Below are 16,277 nucleotides of genomic sequence, written 5' to 3'. Positions count from 1 at the left end.
GATCCATCATGAGGTGGATCTGCAGTCAGGATGCGTTCCATCAGCTCCCATCACGTTAGTGAGCAGCTACTGTTTATCACCATAACACACAGGCTGACAGACAGTCCGTCCCCTCAGCTATTTATAGACTAGAGTCAACACAGCCCTGTTCTAATAGCTGGTGGATTCCAGTCTGTGCCCTGAGCTTCTGCCAGCGATGCGCTGAGGAATGACCACGGCTTCATTTGCTGCCATGATGATCCGGACGCAGTGAGCGCTGAAGCTGCGTCCACAGTACGACCACAGTCTGACTTCAGGCTGGCAGCGCGTCGCTCACACGACCTCAGAACCAGGTGAGGCGCTGCGACGTCGGCCACGCCAGGTGCATTGTGGGAAAGTGACCCGAGTTTTCCAGGGAAGCGGGAGGTGACGGGACAAAGCGCCTGTGTTGAGCCTCTGGCTGCTGCTGCTGGTTCTGGATCAGAACACAACCCTCCTCCATCATCCTCACTTTGCCTTCTTTACTCTGTGACTTTCATCCGTCTCACATCTCTTCCTGTTTTCTCCTCACATCTCCTTCCTGTCTTAATCTAATCCACTACCTGGCCTTGTCTCTCCTCGTTTCCTTGTCATTCGTTTCCTTTCCTCCCTCTCGTGTCCTCTCTCTCCTTCTCTTCTGCTCTCCTCGTTTCCTCCACAGCTGATCTTCCAAACTTGGTCATGTTCTTGGTTCTGCAGCCAAACACTCTTGCGCTTTAAACAGCATCCATCACACACACCCACCGTCTGCTCAGGTCTTCACTCTGTTTCTATTTTAGCTCAGCTCTCTCAGCCTCTGGTCATGGCTCGCTGCAGGAGTTACTTGCGAGGACTCGCCGTCTGTGTCACTGTGCTGCTGCTGGTAAGCTAACCGCTAACCCCGAACCGCTAACAACATGTTTGTGTTTGGTTGGTGCTGATGTGATGATCAGCAGGATAAGAGCCTCAGTAAAGCTTGGACATAGCTCCGATATAGTTTTTAGTAACCGTCCTTCCACTACAGAAAATATGATGAATTAATTATAGCCCAATTATTAATTATAATTATGTTTAGTCCACATTCTTTAAGTAACCATCTCCTGTGTTAGGAGGAAAACCACTGGTTGTTACCCTACTTACTCATTTTTATGTATTAGTTTTGATTGGGTTGTTATTTGCTTTTCAGCCACATTTGCACTTAGGTTTTATATCAAACAAAACATTTTAATCTATTTGAAATCTAACGGTCTTTACCTAAACGTCTGGAGGATTCTTGTGCCAAGCAAACATCAGTACCGAGATGCTGGAGATCTGCCTGACATAAATTAGTTCCCATTTCTCACTTCTGCTCGTTTACAGCGTTACATAAATAACGAGTTTATCTGTCTAATTAGTTCCTCGTTGTTTAGCTTTCTCTTCCTCTTCTCATTCTGTTGCTGCTGCTTTCACTCTTGTTTCTCCCTCCAGACCGTTTTTCGTCCTCCTCATCATTGGTACTTGGTGAAAAGCGCTTTCGCAAAAACACAAACTACTTTCATCAAAGATGAAAAATATTAAATCAAGACGAATGTGATAATTTTGCTCTTATTACAGAGGGCCTTCATTCTGTGTAGGAGACTCTGAGCTCAGTGTTTGGCGTCTGATCCTCACTGTGCGCTCACTCTGCAGGTGTCTGGTGTGGTGATGATTGGTGTCGGATTCTCCTCCATCGAAGGCAACATACCAGTTGCTAAGGTAGTAACTGAATGTACTTACAGGCCTGGTAATGTATTTAACTGAGCCAAGGGAAGGATGAAACACTAATGAAATAACAGAGTCACCAATGAGCCCTGGTTTCCGTAACAACAGTTGTCCATCATCTTAAGGGACGTGTCTTAGATGTACTGACTGCGGAGGCCGGCTCTTCTTCTGGGACAAATAGCTCCTACAGAACCTACAGGTCCAAAACCAATGACGGTCCCACTCAGGGAAACCACGAGTCATCAGCAAAACAACCAGGGCTCCTCCTCCTTGGATTGGTTTATCTTCACCAGCTGTGTCTGTCTCCCTCCTCCAGCTGTTCGAGCAGCTGTCCATTAGCGATGGTTTACTGGTGCTGCAGGTGTTTGGGCCCATCACAGTCATTCTGTCGGTTGTGGGCGTCTGTGCTGCGTCTCTGGATCTCAAACCTCTGCTGCTGGTGGTGAGAAACACACAAACATGCACTTTTTCAGCAGTGCAACAAAAATCCTTGATTACTACATAACTAACTAAACCGAGCCTGTCTTCATTAGAAAACTGCTGAGACCTCGCCTGCAGATCAGGTTCCTCCCGGGTTTGACCCGTCTGCTGTGGCTCCGTCTGTTCACACTGGCTTGTGTGCTGTGACAGTGTTTGCACAGACCCTGTCGCCCTTTCATGCTTCATATCGTCTTGTTTATGTCTGTTACGACTGCGTTTTACGGCGCAGCACTGTGCGATGTCCGATCTAGACAGGTGCTACAGGCTTAGGTAGCGCTCACGCCGCAGCCTCAGAGCTCAGAGCTCAGAGCACACACTGAAGGCGTCCAGAGGTCACGCTTCACGGCTTTACGACCGTCACACATGACAGGAAGGTAAAACAGGCAGCACACAACCGGCAAGCAACGCTTTACTTCAATAACAGGTCGTTACCCTGGATTAAGAATAACATGCCCGACTCCAGATTCATACAGTGGTAAATTCCCATATCTCCAGCAGGGGGCGACAGACTATAACAACCTGGTGTGACTCAAACCTTTGACGTCTTTTCCAGTTTTCCGTCCTGATCTTTGTGGAGTTCGTGGCTCTGATGGTCGTTGCGTCTCCACTGGTTCAGGTTCAAGCTCAGGTAAACAGCACTCATGCAGATGTTAGGATTTCAATCTAAGGCTCTAACCAGTTTTCAACGTGCCGTGCAGCTCGACAGCGCCGTGGAGGAGGTGTTCCTCAACGTGACCCCCCTCCACAAAGCAGAGCCGTACATTCAGAGGGAGCTGAACAAACTCCAGGCCTCGGTGAGACACACGAACAAGCTAAACAAACCCAAAGCACGCAGCCGCTCAGACCATCAGAGGAGATCACATCAGGGAGGAGCAGCATCCACAGACCATTAAAAAGCAGGAACTTGGCATCTATAGTTTTGTTCATCATAAACTTCCTGTTTTTCAGGACGCTTGCTGTGGTTTGAGAACATTTGAAGACTGGGCAAATTTCCTTCCTGTCTCCTGTTTCTGCACACTTCCTGTCTCTGCCTCTGACCGGCAGCCGAGGTAAAACAACATTAACAGTGTCGTGCCATTAAACCATGTCATGTTTCCTATGGAGCAGCTACTGTATGTGGGGGACGGAGCTCCCATACATCAGTCTGGAACTTTCTGGTCCATTTAGACTCTGGACCTTTGAGGCGACAGCAGCCAACGCTTCCAACTAGACCAGTCTCCAGTGGGATTAATAATGTTGTTTGAATGGAGGACATATTTTGGGCTCTGGTTCCGTTTCAGGAACTTTTCCCCTCTTCTTTGTGTGTCACACAGTCCTGGAGCCGATAACTCCAGCTCAGAAGCACCTTGTGCCAATCACCCGAACCAAACTACTGAACCGCGGGTTCACTCCAAGGTACTGTAACCAATCAGCTCCTCACAGACACCAAGCAGCTTAGCAGCTTACTGTTAACCTGAGTTCTGACGCTTGGCCTGTGTCGCAGCCCTGCGGCCCCATCCTGAAGACGTACCTGAGCTTCCCCATCAAACTCAGGATAGGAATCATTTCAGCTGTAGCTACTATAACGGTACCTTCCTCTGCAGTAATAATGGGTTGATGGATGTGCGTTTGTAGTATTACTGTACCCCACATTACGTGTGTCCTAGATGGCGGCCATCGCTCTGTGTCTGACGCTGGGCCTGGAGAACTACTGGAAGACGCCTCCAGTTGAAACCACAGTGGACGACTTCAACAGAGTGAAATATGAGCCTAAACCCAGCCTCACCTGACCCCGATCACTTATTTTATGATTATGTCGAGTACTCACATCTGGTTGTTGTGTAATCACAGTGGTCTTCACCCAAGCTCCACATCTACTGGCTTAGTTTTCGTGATGCTGAATGATGCTGCAGGGACCCAACTCCTCTGAGGAGGCGTTACGTACATGTGCTTTAGATCAGGTGTTTAAAACGCAGTCCAGTTGTGATATTTCAGTGTAAATGCATCAAAGGGGAGCAGCTGCTGCTCCTCCTGCTCACCCAGAGGCTCGGCTGAGCCGTAGCCTCCCATTGCTGCCGCGCGGTGGCTGTAACCCACTAAGGTTCAGCAGGAATTCCTGTTCCGGATGTTTATAGAGACCAAATCTCTACTTCCACTATTGTCACAGCTGCTCATCACACACAGGACTTTCCACTTTTCACCAGCCTTGCATTTATCTTATTTCATCAGATGAATCTTGGTTTACTTTTTCAACTACTAATGAAAAACATGAATCAACCAGAATCCAAAGAATCAGAAGCCATTTTTAAATGAATCATCGGCGTCTTTAACCTTGTTGCTTAATTCACTGCGCTGATGCCTTGAGTCATCGCCTTTCCTCCACTACTTCTCAGAATCGAATCATGTAGTTTACCCCGTTTCCTTTCTTTTATAGCTGCTTGGCAGAGGCGGTTTCTAAATACACATTAATTACCGGAAGACGTTAAACAGACTCGACTGCAGCTTTAATGAGGTCCACACAACACAAACACATAACTCTAATCCAGTGACACAAAACAAATCTAAGACAAATAAATGTTCCTCTTTTAAACAAACAGAAATCAGGTTGTTAATTATTCTGCAGAAATGCAAACGTGACACACGTGTGGTGGGGTTGTATGAATGGTGGTGGAGAACAGGTCTACAGCAGCTACAGAGGGAGGGAAGGACAACCAACTTACTGAACTGAACCATATACACTTGGCTAATAATTATGTGACTACAGTTACAGGTCCTCAAAGAATCTAGCTACGGGGGTTGCAGGTCAGGGACTTCTGTGCCGGTGCCAAGCCTGGATAAATAGAGATGGATGCGTCAGGAAGGGCATCCGGTATAAATGGAATCGTTATGCGAATCGTCCATTAGAAATTTCATACCGGATGAGTCGTGGCCCGTGTTAACGCCCACCACTGATGCTGTTAACCCACAGGGTGCCGGTGGAAGCTGGACTACTGTTGGTTGAAGGAGAGGAGGATTTGTGGAAAGAGAGAAGACAGGAGATCTGAGAATAGGGACCTAAAACAATGACAGGGAAAGGCAGATGATGGAGAGAAGGAAGGTGGATGTACTGTGTGTGCAGGAGACGAGGGGGAAGGGCCGCAAAGCACGTACTGTCGAATTGGAGGAGGATACAGACTGTTCTACCATGGTGTGGATAGGAAGAGGAACGGGTAGGAGTGACCCTGAAGGGGGAGTGAACAATGAGGAGATAAATGTGCTGACAGGGGACGAAGAGAAGGACATGAAGTAGTTACAGATCCTTACATCCTGGCTCAGTTTTTTTTCATTTCACATTCACATCAGAAAAAAGTGATGTCGCTGTCACAGTTCTTCTCAGTAGTCAGTTTTAACTTCCCCTTTTACCTGTGGTCAGTTTACTCACTCAGCAACTGATGACACTGTGCTTCCCAGAATCCCAAGTTGGCCAACATTCTCACCCATTAATGATTTCACAACTGAGCCCACTGATAAGTGGAACTAGTGGTAGTGAAGCAAAGGATCTAGTTTAAGAATGAATCAGAGAAACACAAAATGACTGCTCTGTTCAGCAGTTCAACAAGCAGCATTGTGGTGGAAATTTCCCATAAACAGGCAGATGAGAGGGTTGTCTTTTTTTTTTGTTCTGTCAGCAGCTTAGCAAGCAGCATATCTTACGCTGAATGCCATATTGTGATGGACAGCTTTGCTTTAACGAGAGGGTTGTCTTTTGTGTGATTTACTAAAAAAATAAAGGAAAATAAAAATAATGTGAAAAGCCAATCAAAAACATGGATGTTGATCACACACATCAACAAACCAAAAACCAGCTGGGAGATCAGTGCTCACACCACGAAGGTGTGATGCAAAGAGCCCCCGATCCTCAAGTTGCTTCTGCCTTTTAACCCCTCTGTCTGACTATGGTGGAACGTCTGTGTAGCCCAGTCAGACTGCAACCAGCTGCTGAAACCAAGCAAATCTGTTAAGTAAACAATCAGTGCAAAATAAATAAGCCGGGATGTACCTTAGGTTAACACATTCATAACTAAACGACTGCTGTACTGTGGTTTACCTTGGAGATTAATACTAATACCAATAATAGTGTTAAGGTGTGTACATATACATATCTCATGTACATACACATGCATTGTCATACGTAATCTCATGCTACTTAATAATAGTCATGACATACAACACCACAATTTCCATATTCACACATTATTGATATTGGTAGTGATAAATATCAGTAATACTTCCAGGTAGGTTTAGAAAGCCTGTGTATCAGCTCAGGTGTTGAGTGTCCCACTACAAGGTTAGTAAAGCTGTAGCTTAGCATTGTTCACCCAAAGGGTGAGGCAGACGTTGGTGCACAAACACTGCCACTTGTGGAAGCGGCCCGTACGGACCCCTGACAAACCAACTGCACCACATGCATACTGTACGTACTCACACAGACACAGACACACACTTACACCCACACACACTACCACAAACTCTCTCACAAACGGCTACTCAATCATATGTGAACCCATGCACTGTCTCATTCTCACACCCACACCACTGGTTTGTTCTCACTGATGGGGAGGGTACTGTAGGTCTCCGGCCTGCCGCCCGTGTGGCCCCAGGCAGTGACTGCAGCACACTTTAGTTTCTTCAGAAACAGCAGACGTGGATCAGAACGATGTCCCCAGCAGGCGGTCCGCTCACGAGTCACCAACAGACGCTGCCCTGATTCCAGACCCTCGTGTGTGTGACCTGTTCAGACATAAAGATGCCAGCAACAGGTGGATAAATGTGTGTGGTAAATTCTGTTCCTCCTATGGAGTTATTTCTGTCCATTGCAACAAATGTCAAGTTGACGTGGTGTCAGATTGGCCACTAAAACAAATAAACTGCTGCAGGTGTGTAAACATGGACTTTCGATGGACACGTACAGTAGGCACTCACTGGTTGCATAAACAACACAGCTTTAAAAAGTGGGCATTGGGAGACGTTTCTTAGAGTGCTTCGCAGAGGGTCTGCTGCAGACACCCAGCTGACCTTTTTCGACCTCTCAGTTCTTTCTGCAGAAGAACCAGCGGGTGAATTCGGCCACCACCTCTGTGATTGTACTATTTCATTCTATGTAATAAATTCATGTGTTAATTTGAGCATAAAAGTTGAGTCTGTGTGAACTCTCTAACAATGTCGGAACAAGAAATACACGACAGAATGGCGTCACGAACACAGGCGTGAGGAGCCGTTTCCAGAACCAACATTTGTCCGGACTGGCCTGGACGCACGACCGTCGTCATCAGTGAAGGTAAATAGCGCTTAAAGCTTTTACGTGACGATTCTCTGTGTTCGAGACAGTGTGAGCAAATGTTGGTATATATATTGCTGTAAATAACTGCTTTGCATAACCAACTGCTTTGTGTGTATGTGCTACCTTGCGCTTGGGGAAAAATGACATGGCCTATCGACCTCTAGAAGTTACGTAGGTAAACTTGAGGCAGGCGACGTTGGGGAAATCTAAAGTATGGGCGTTGTAGTCTGCATTCGGATAAAATAAATTCAAGACTGTGTAAGTTCTGTGTCGACGCTGGAAAATTTGGTCCAGGTATTGAGCGGGGTCACTGAACCATACCTCGTTGAGCGGCTGTTAAATTAAAGGGGAAGACGTACGGTACCGGCGTCGGTAGACAGTGCGGCCTCGGTGCAACGGGTTGTGAAATTTGGAAAATTCGACCTGCTCGATAGAATCGAAATTTATTAGGCACTGTAGGCTTGTGTAATGTATTGGGAATCTACATTAAGCTTGGAACGGATCAATCCAAGTGTAGAGCTTCCCAAGGTTTGTGAGGCCTGGTAACATAGGGATAACCGGTAAAAGCGCTTTTTGTTTATTGTGTGTTGAACTGCAGTGTGTCGATGTGTCAGTATTGCGCAAGTATAGTTAAGTTGGGGTGAGTGTATGTTTTAGTATATGTTAATGCAGTTAAGGATAATGTGATAAGTGCTAAGTTGTTGCGGTGTTAATAATAATTAACAGGTGTCGAGGTAATAACATTTGAGTCTGTGTCGGTAAAAAACCTGAGTGTGTGTTAATAATTAACAGTGTGCGTTCCCTTTTTGTCCTTTGGAGCAGAGAGAGTGTGTGAAACGGGGAGATAAAGCCTCGCTGTTCAGTGTCTGTGTGTGTTTGTTTGTTTTTGAACAGTCTGTAGAGAGCCGTGGGGTGAGTGCTGTGTAGATTACACTTTCGAACGTTTTGATCATTCTATCATTTTTGATAATTCTAATATTTTTTTAGTGTCCTGTGTGGACATTGGGGTAATCATTGTTTGAAATAATCTGCGTATTTTAGAACGATGTTTCCACACTGTGGTTGGGACTGGTCAAGCAGGTCACAGAGTGTGTGCAGATTGCGGCCTCCTGGTTTGGTTAAAAAAGAAAAAGGGGGGAGGAGTGAATTGGGACTCCAAATTGGGCCCGGAGACGTTAGTTTTGTTCCTCTTCGCGTGTTCACTTCTCATGTGTGTGCGTGTGAATGTGTGTGTGTGTGTGTGTGTGTGTGTGTGTGTGTGTGTGTGTGTGTGTGTGTGTGTGTGTGTGTGTGTGTGTGTGTGTGAATACTGCCCAGAGCAGGAAGTCAAATAAGTCAACTAAGTAGGATAAAACACCTATAAAAAGTCCATTAACATTCATTCCTGGTCGGTCCATTTAAGTATGTCATATACTCTTTTCTCAGGAGATTCAGAAGTATTCAAAGAAATAGAATAAGCGGACGCATAAAGCTACGTCACCCTGGCCAACAGAGGGGACATTTGATCTGAGGCAGTGGGTTGAGATCAAATCTGTGATGCAGTGTTGCATTTTATTAGCTGTGCAAAAATGATGGGCAAAAAGACAGCTCAATGTTGTAATAATCAATTTAATCAGATCACTATAATCAAGTCTCTTTCAGACGCGTCCCAGAGGGATGCAGAAGAAACAAAACCTGGAAGGACAAAGAAGCCAGTTCACCCTGTAGCTGATCCAGAAAGGACAGACAGGGCAGTGAAAAGGGATGAGTTATTAGAACTGTCCGACATTTATTTGAAAACAGAAAATTTCAATTGGAAATTCCTGCAGTGAAAGTGATCTGTGTGACAGAGCAGGTAGATCACTGTGGGCTGGGTCAGATGAGGAATTAGTGTGTGTGGGTGACGGACGGGTAAATGAGGTTTCTCATGGACGTCCTCCGCTGGTCAAAGGGGCAAAGCGACAAAATCTGCCCTGGCCTTCAAGACCATATCAGAAGGATCTGAATGACACTGTGAGACTGTGCAACATGTCAGTAGAACAAATAACTGACCATGCGATTCATGCTGTTGAGCTGCATCAAAAGCAGGCAAAGAAGGCAGTGAAAGAAGCAACACGCCAGCAGCACGAAAAGAGGGGGAGAAAAGAGCTCAACCAACCAGCGTGCCTCAGACCCCACCTACACCACCAGGCATGGCCACACCTCAGGTGATGTACATTCTACCAGGAGGGTGGACAAGACGACCTCCTATGAGGGGAGGAGGGACTCCTGCAGGCTGAGGAGCAAGACGAGGCTGCTGTGGGAAAACTGTGAACTGCTTCCAGTGTGGGAGGTATGGACATGTGCAAAGCCAGTGATGGAACAAGAGTCCACCTGGACGGCCAAGGAAGGCTGAGGCTGAAGCAGGGCCACTGAGACAGTGCAGGCTGTCAGACATGAACTGTGTCAATGGACGTTATCAAAAGCAAAAAAGCCAGAGGCCTCTGAATCTGTGTTCTCACCTTGCTGCACACTTTAGTACTTTGAGACTCAGACAAATATCTAAATTTTTGAAAAACAAAATAAATAAGTCAAATTGGTGAAAATAACTCAGTCCTTAAAACTGCCAAAAGCTTAAAATAAATAAATGAATAAAATAAAATAAAATATTCCAATTTTACAAGGAAAGGAAGAGGTATAAAGAATATTTCAAAATAAAGTTCCCAATTCACTCACTCTGCTGTTCAAATGCTTCACCTGATGCTCAGTGGTTGACTGTGTTTTATCCTCCAAGAGGTTTGGCTGTATGTGGGTTTATATGAACTTTCTTTAGTAAGTTACAATATTTAAGTTGTAGTTTTTATCCACAGATGTTACAGTATGTTGTCATTAGAGACTCAGATAGTCACGGGGGAAATTACAATTAGATGCAGTAGTGATTGTGGGGTTGTTTGTGTTTCTAGGTTTATTGCTTTGTGCAACAGGTTCAACAGGTTGTGTTATGTCTAATGTGTCATCTCTGATAGGTTGTGAGAATGCAGCTTATTTAGTCTGTATGTTAATTTCGTCATAGAGTCACTTAGTGCATGCATTTACAGCACTTCCTGAATGAAATAAGTTTTATCGCAGTGATTCTGTGTTCTTCATCAGGTTAGTCACTAAATCTTAATCCTTCTTGTTTAGCTGTCAGCTGACATCGAGGGTGTAACCTTGAAGTTTAGATGCTGTATAAGGTTCTTAATTTCACTTAGTTTATTAAGTCCCAGTAAGGATAGATAAGTAAGGGTAAGAAATGATTTTTAGGGGTTGTACTAATGTGCCCATCTTAAGTTAGCGATTCGATTGTCCTCACTTTCTAAATTAGTAATTTGTATAATCACTTGGATGCAGTATGTGTGTATGGGGAGTATGAAAATGAAAATGAATGACAGGAGACTTGTATGTGTGGCGTCTGCTGTGGGACTATTCTTCTATTCTGTTTCTGTTGTGTCTCATCCCAAGTTGGCGAACTTATTCGAAGGAGGCCTATTGGTTCAAAAGTTGGTGTTTGAGTCGGTTCATATGTTGAATTGGAGTGTAAATAGCTTGCGAAGAGGATGATCTCAGCAGGATTCCTAGTGGAGTGAGAGAAAAAGAGATGGTAGCATGGTACAGTATGTGAGGGAGGAAAGGAGGTCAAGGAGTGAAGGAAAGGGAAAGTGTGAATGTGGACAATAGAGAGATGAAACAGTGCTGTGAACCTTGCATTTCAGGGTGTATCTTGTAAAAAATATGCAGAACGCATAAAACTAACATTGCATGAAGCTTTGCTTGACAGAATAGTGTTTAATGCATCAACCAGTGACCTACGTTTTTATGTAAAACAGATAATTAACAAACGCAGGAGTGCTGTGCTGTTCCATTGCAGGAAAGAAGAGGTCAAAGAAGATCAAACTCCGGATCACTGATGGGCCCTGAGTGACACTGCTGACTCATTTACTGTAGCAGAACAAGGTCACAGGCTAGCCTTTCTAAATTATAGTTCTCATAGAGCAAGAGGTTTCTCTCTTAGCTCACGTGCACGATAAAAACCCTGAGCTCATGACAATGACATGACTGACTGATATATGCTCTACGGACTGACCATGACACGTGTCAATGATGTTTTTTCGTTGTTGATTTTATATAATGAGGGTTTAACCATTTTCATTCTGCATCTCAGTGTGTTGTTGTACACAGGAAGCTCACATTAACAACTTCAACCCTTCTCTTTAGGCGGAGCAGCAGTGGAGAAACTGTGTCAGCATAAACACCTCGCTTAAACTGATTTTCTTGCCTAACCGAACCGATTTCTCTCCTAACCCTAACCTCTGTCCACAGGTTACTTCAGTATCAGAAGAGGGTCTTCTATCTTCTGACCTGCTACAAATTGGTTATTTTATATTCTCTTATTTTCTGATTTCTACATGACGGCCTGGGATAAAAAGTAAACTATATGTTCCATTCAGTCTAACCCTAGCTCTGTAAAATGGTTTATGCTGCATTATGGTGCAGAGCTTTCTGCCTCTCAGCTATCAGCTCTCAGGTCACAGCTGGAGCACCAGTCTGAGGGGGACAGAGGACGACGCAGCAGAGGAGTGCTGGAGCCCTGGACAGTCTGGAAGCGAGTGACTCTGTGTTCGGTGTGAGGGCCACAAGTGAGCTGGACCAACTGGGTCGGCTAGCAGAGAGGCTAGGCATCAGATGAGCTTCTTAGGACAACGCAGAGGGTGCAGTGCCACAGCTTCCACTACAACCATGATGGAAGAGCCACTGGAGCCGAAGGAGCCAACGGAGAGTCCAATTAATCCAATTCCAGCTAGACCAAGACTTCTCACCCACCTAATATTGTGGGGCTGCGCGGACCAACACATCTATAGGAGGCGGAACGAGGTGGGAGCACAGACCTTCATGACCGACTGTTGCTGCATATGAGGATCACCTGTTGGAGCTGAAAAAAGAGCCTAGGCAAAAGGAGACGTCCTAGGCAAAGGACGAGCTGGAGCTGAAGTTGAAACCTGGGGATCCGGTGTACATCAAGGGGTTCAGGAATACGTGGGACCATGCCCGACAAGAAGGTCCCAACATGTTGGTCAAGACGACCTCGAGAGCAGTTCAAGTTAAAGGCTCTCCCACCTGGTATCATCTGAAATACTGTGTTAAAGTATCAGAGGGGGAAATGGAGAACCCTAAGATTGATGTTTAGTAAAAATGGTTTATGATAGTCAGGTTAATCATTGTATGAGTAATGATACCTGTGTTGTTTGATATAATGCATCTAATTGACCTGCCATGAGGGTCCAAGTGTGTTTGTAAACTTGTCAGTAATTTGTTTTTGTGTTTATTTTTAGAGGCAGGTACCGGATTCACCTGTGAAACGTTCGGAGGTCATCAAGCTGGCTGCCCTGAAAAGTCCTGTATTAGCAGTAGGATAAATTTGGCTATTTTAATTGATTTATGTGTCCACATTGCTAAGGTTAAACGAAACTTAAAATGGGTTGGGACCTTGCTAGTGCTTATCACTGGTTTAAAGCGGTAAAAGTAAATTGGGCTTAGTTTTAATGGACATTTGTCTGTCCATTGAGGGGGAAAAGTTTGTGGTAAATTCTGTTCCTCCTATGGAGTTATTTCTGTCCATTGCAACAAATGTCAAGTTGACCGTAGTGTCAGATTGGCCACTAAAACAAATAAACTGCTGCAGCTGTGTAAACATTGTGTAAGACAAAACATAAGATATTAATTGCAGAACATAAGTCATAAATCATATAATAACTGCATAGAAATAAGGAAGAGACATAGAAATAAGGAAGAGACAATTTTTCCAATAACACTCCCCCCTTTTGATTACACATTAATCAAACCATAAAAGAATAAAAATTGTCCCTACGCTGTTCAGCCTCCAGTCCAGCCGCGCGCTGTTCAGCCTCCAGTCCAGCCGCGCGCTGTTCAGCCTCCAGCCCAGCCGCGCGCTGTTTAGTCTCCAGCCCAGTCGAGCCCAGTCCAGGTCCCAGCCCAGTCGAGTGTTAGTCACACCCAATCAGGCCCGGCGTCTAGTCCGTCGAGCTCGGCAGCTGCAAGTAGTCATGCCGGCTCCGGAGGGGACGTCGTCCCAGTCCCTGTCGGCCATGTTGCGGCCGTTCCTGTCGGCCCCGTAGCGACCGTTCCAGCCCCCGTTCCTGTCGGCCCCGTAGAGGTCGTCCTAGCCCCCGTCCCTGTCGGCCCCGTAGAGGTCGTCCTAGCCCCCGTCTCTGTCGGCCCCGTAGAGGTCGTCCTAGCCCCCATCCCTGTCAGCCTCGGAGTAGCAGTTCCCGCCGACCTCCAGGAGGAGGCCGCGCCAGCTGGAGTTGCTGCCGCGGTTCACGCCGACCTCCAGGAGGAGGTCGCGCCGGCTGGAGTTGCTGCCGCGGTTCACGCCGACCTCCAGGAGGAGGTTGCGCCCGCTGCAGCTCCTTCGGGCCTCCAGGAGGAGGTCGCGCCCGCTGCAGCTCCTGCGGGCCTCCAGGAGGAGGTCGCGCCCGCTGCAGCTCCTGCGGGCCTCCAGGAGGGGGTCGCTCCTGCAGCAGCGCCTGCCGCAGCACCTGCTGCAGTCCCTGCCGGCCTCCCGGAGGGGGTCGGTCCAGCTCTGTCTCCTGCCGGCCTCCCGGAGGGGGTCGGTCCAGCTCTGTCTCCTGCCGCCCTCCCGGAGGAGGTCGGTCCAGCTCTGTCTCCTGCCGCCCTCCCGGAGGAGGTGGTCGGGTGGTCCTGGTCCCTGTGTTTTTTGGGCCAATGTGTGCAGGTGCAGTTCCTGGTGGCCCGGTCCCGGCCACGCCCGTCTCCGCTCCTGGTGGTCTGGCGCCTACAGAACCTGCATCGGTTCCTGGCGGCTCGGCCCCGGCCGCACCTGCATCGGTTCCTGGCGGCTCGGCCCCGGCCGCACCTGCTTCGGGTCCAGGATGAAGCCTTTAGTTGCATTTTTTATTTTGTGCATTGTTGTAAATGTGTAAAAAACAAAAGTATTTTTGCGTCGGTTCCTGGTGGTCCGGCGCTGACCGCTTCGGTTCCTGGTGGTCCGGCGCTGACCGCTTCGGTTCCTGGTGGTCCGGCGCTGACCACGTCTCCACGCCTGTTCTGCTCCTTGGTGCCGGCATTCCGCCGGCTGGTACCTTGTCGGCCTGATGGGTGGCCTCGCCTTTGGCGCATCCTGTGGCGAGGATGGCGCTGCCTCCTGCGTCGTCGGCCACCTCGGCTGTCTAGTTCCGGGGGTGACTCCCTGCCCGGGGGTCGCCGTTTCCTGCGGTGGCGATGGCGTTGCTTCTGCCGTGGCCGACCGCCGCGCCCCCTTGGCCTCCTGGAAGGGACAGTTTGGACCATTGTGGGGTTTTGTTTTGTCCCTCCTCCTGATGTCCTCCCTCCGCCCACCCTGCTTCGACGTCCGGCCGAGGGGGGGGATTCGGGCCCTCCTCCTGCGAACTCCCTCCACCCGCCCTGGGCGGGGGGGCTCGTTGGCGTGGTGGAAGACGCCATAGGGGGGGGGGTACTGTCATGTTTCACGCCATGTCTTGTTGTCACGCCACGTCCTGTTTTATTTTGTTAAACTTCCTGTTTCAGTCAGCTGTTCACTTACCGGTTCCCAGTATCCACACCTGTCTGTAATCAAGTAATCACCTACCAGTATATAGCATCCACCTCGCACAGACTCAAGCTGCCAGATTGTTAAGTCCCGAACTTCCTTCCAGCGATTCATGTATAGCCTCTTGTGTTTTTGACCCTGATTGCCTTGACCATTGTTTCCTGCCTGAATCTTGTCTGTACCGTCGCCTGCGAAAGAACCGTGACTGGACAACTGACCGTGAGTTTGCTTAACCCTTGCCTGTACCTTCACCGAGACCTCCTGTGTAACGTACCTTGCCTGTTTACTGGACTTGAGACTGCCTGCTCCCTTTTGTACTTCCCTACCAAGCGTTGTGTATGACCTGGACCGTCTGACTCTGTTTTCTAAAATAAAACCTGTGTTAATCGTCACCTTGCCTCTGCGCTGTGCATGTGGGTCCGCCGCCTGCCCCAAGCCTGACACTTTCTGCAGAAGAACCAGCGGGTGAATTCGGCCACCACCTCTCTCATGATTATTCTGTGATTGTACTATTTCATTCTATGTAATAAATTCATGTGTTAATTTGAGCATAAAAGTTGAGTCTGTGTGAACTCTCTAACAATGTCGGAACAAGAAATACACGACAGTGCTTTTTGTAGAATAAGTTCAGGACTTTAAGAACATTCATGGTGAAATAAAAGAGAGCTGCTCAGATAAAATGTGAGTCTCTCAAGTGTAAAGATTAGAAAGCGATAAAAACCCTGCCACCAGGTTCCTGTTTGTCACAGCTTCTACCGTTTCATTTCTTCACCAAACAGATAGTAATAAACTCGTTTTATAACAGGTTACCTCGTTTGCCCTCCAATGAAACGGCTTCACTTTAAACTGACAAACCTGGATCAGGTAACAGTTGGACAGATGGATCTGTTTATTGTTCCACAACGGTCCACTGTGACTGGAACAGAACCAGAGCTTTTACCCAACCTCCTCTCATTTTACCACTGATTCTTGAGAAGCAGTTTTAAATTGTCTGGGATTTAATCATAATAACACAAACCACTGTAATCTACAGCATACAGTATACTGTAGGTAAAACAGTATACAGTCACAGCTTATATTAAAACTATCAGCTCTTTTTGTGGTTCACTGAACTCCTATGGTTGTTTATCATGAAATAACAAGGATGCGTTTTTCACTTTGCCTGAAATGAAAGTA

General features: G+C 47.1%; 2 protein-coding genes across 3 annotated transcripts; both read left to right on the top strand.

Annotated features, from left to right (window-relative positions):
• The first annotated feature begins 191 nt into the window (after window positions 1-191).
• LOC114862535 (CD63 antigen-like) lies at window positions 192-4,027 on the top strand. Of its 2 annotated transcripts, XM_055512122.1 has the most exons (11): window positions 192-332; window positions 798-880; window positions 1,666-1,731; window positions 2,054-2,179; window positions 2,271-2,300; window positions 2,771-2,845; window positions 2,916-3,011; window positions 3,166-3,266; window positions 3,531-3,612; window positions 3,701-3,784; window positions 3,864-4,027. In XM_055512122.1, the coding sequence occupies exons 2-11, from the start codon at window positions 821-823 to the stop codon at window positions 3,984-3,986; spliced, it is 843 nt and encodes a 280-aa protein (XP_055368097.1). In that variant the 5' UTR covers window positions 192-332; window positions 798-820; the 3' UTR covers window positions 3,987-4,027. The 2 variants fall into 2 exon arrangements, with proteins under 2 accessions (XP_055368097.1, XP_029018815.1); XM_029162982.3 differs by lacking the exon at window positions 2,271-2,300.
• Window positions 4,028-12,555: 8,528 nt separating this feature from the next.
• LOC129604644 (uncharacterized) lies at window positions 12,556-15,657 on the top strand. The gene is made up of 3 exons (XM_055511972.1): window positions 12,556-12,580; window positions 13,648-13,922; window positions 14,001-15,657. The coding sequence occupies exons 1-3, from the start codon at window positions 12,556-12,558 to the stop codon at window positions 15,063-15,065; spliced, it is 1,365 nt and encodes a 454-aa protein (XP_055367947.1). The 3' UTR covers window positions 15,066-15,657.
• Window positions 15,658-16,277: the final 620 nt, after the last annotated feature.

This window comes from Betta splendens, chromosome 9 (assembly GCF_900634795.4).
Source record: "Betta splendens chromosome 9, fBetSpl5.4, whole genome shotgun sequence".
In the NCBI taxonomy this organism is placed as follows: domain Eukaryota; kingdom Metazoa; phylum Chordata; class Actinopteri; order Anabantiformes; family Osphronemidae; genus Betta; species Betta splendens.
The sequence above is the reverse complement of the archived record's forward strand: the minus strand, read 5'-3'. Positions and strand labels throughout refer to the sequence as shown.

Coding starts and splice junctions, on each gene's coding strand:
- LOC114862535 (XM_055512122.1), top strand. CDS start 821: ATGGCTCGCTGCAGGAGTTACTTGCGAGGACTCGCCGTCTGTGTCACT. Junction 1,732..2,053: donor GCAACATACCAGTTGCTAAG/GTAGTAACTGAA, acceptor TCCCTCCTCCAG/CTGTTCGAGCAGCTGTCCAT. Junction 3,785..3,863: donor CAGCTGTAGCTACTATAACG/GTACCTTCCTCT, acceptor CGTGTGTCCTAG/ATGGCGGCCATCGCTCTGTG.
- LOC129604644 (XM_055511972.1), top strand. CDS start 12,556: ATGCCCGACAAGAAGGTCCCAACAT. Junction 12,581..13,647: donor CGACAAGAAGGTCCCAACAT/GTTGGTCAAGAC, acceptor TCGGCCCCGTAG/CGACCGTTCCAGCCCCCGTT. Junction 13,923..14,000: donor ACGCCGACCTCCAGGAGGAG/GTTGCGCCCGCT, acceptor CTCCAGGAGGAG/GTCGCGCCCGCTGCAGCTCC.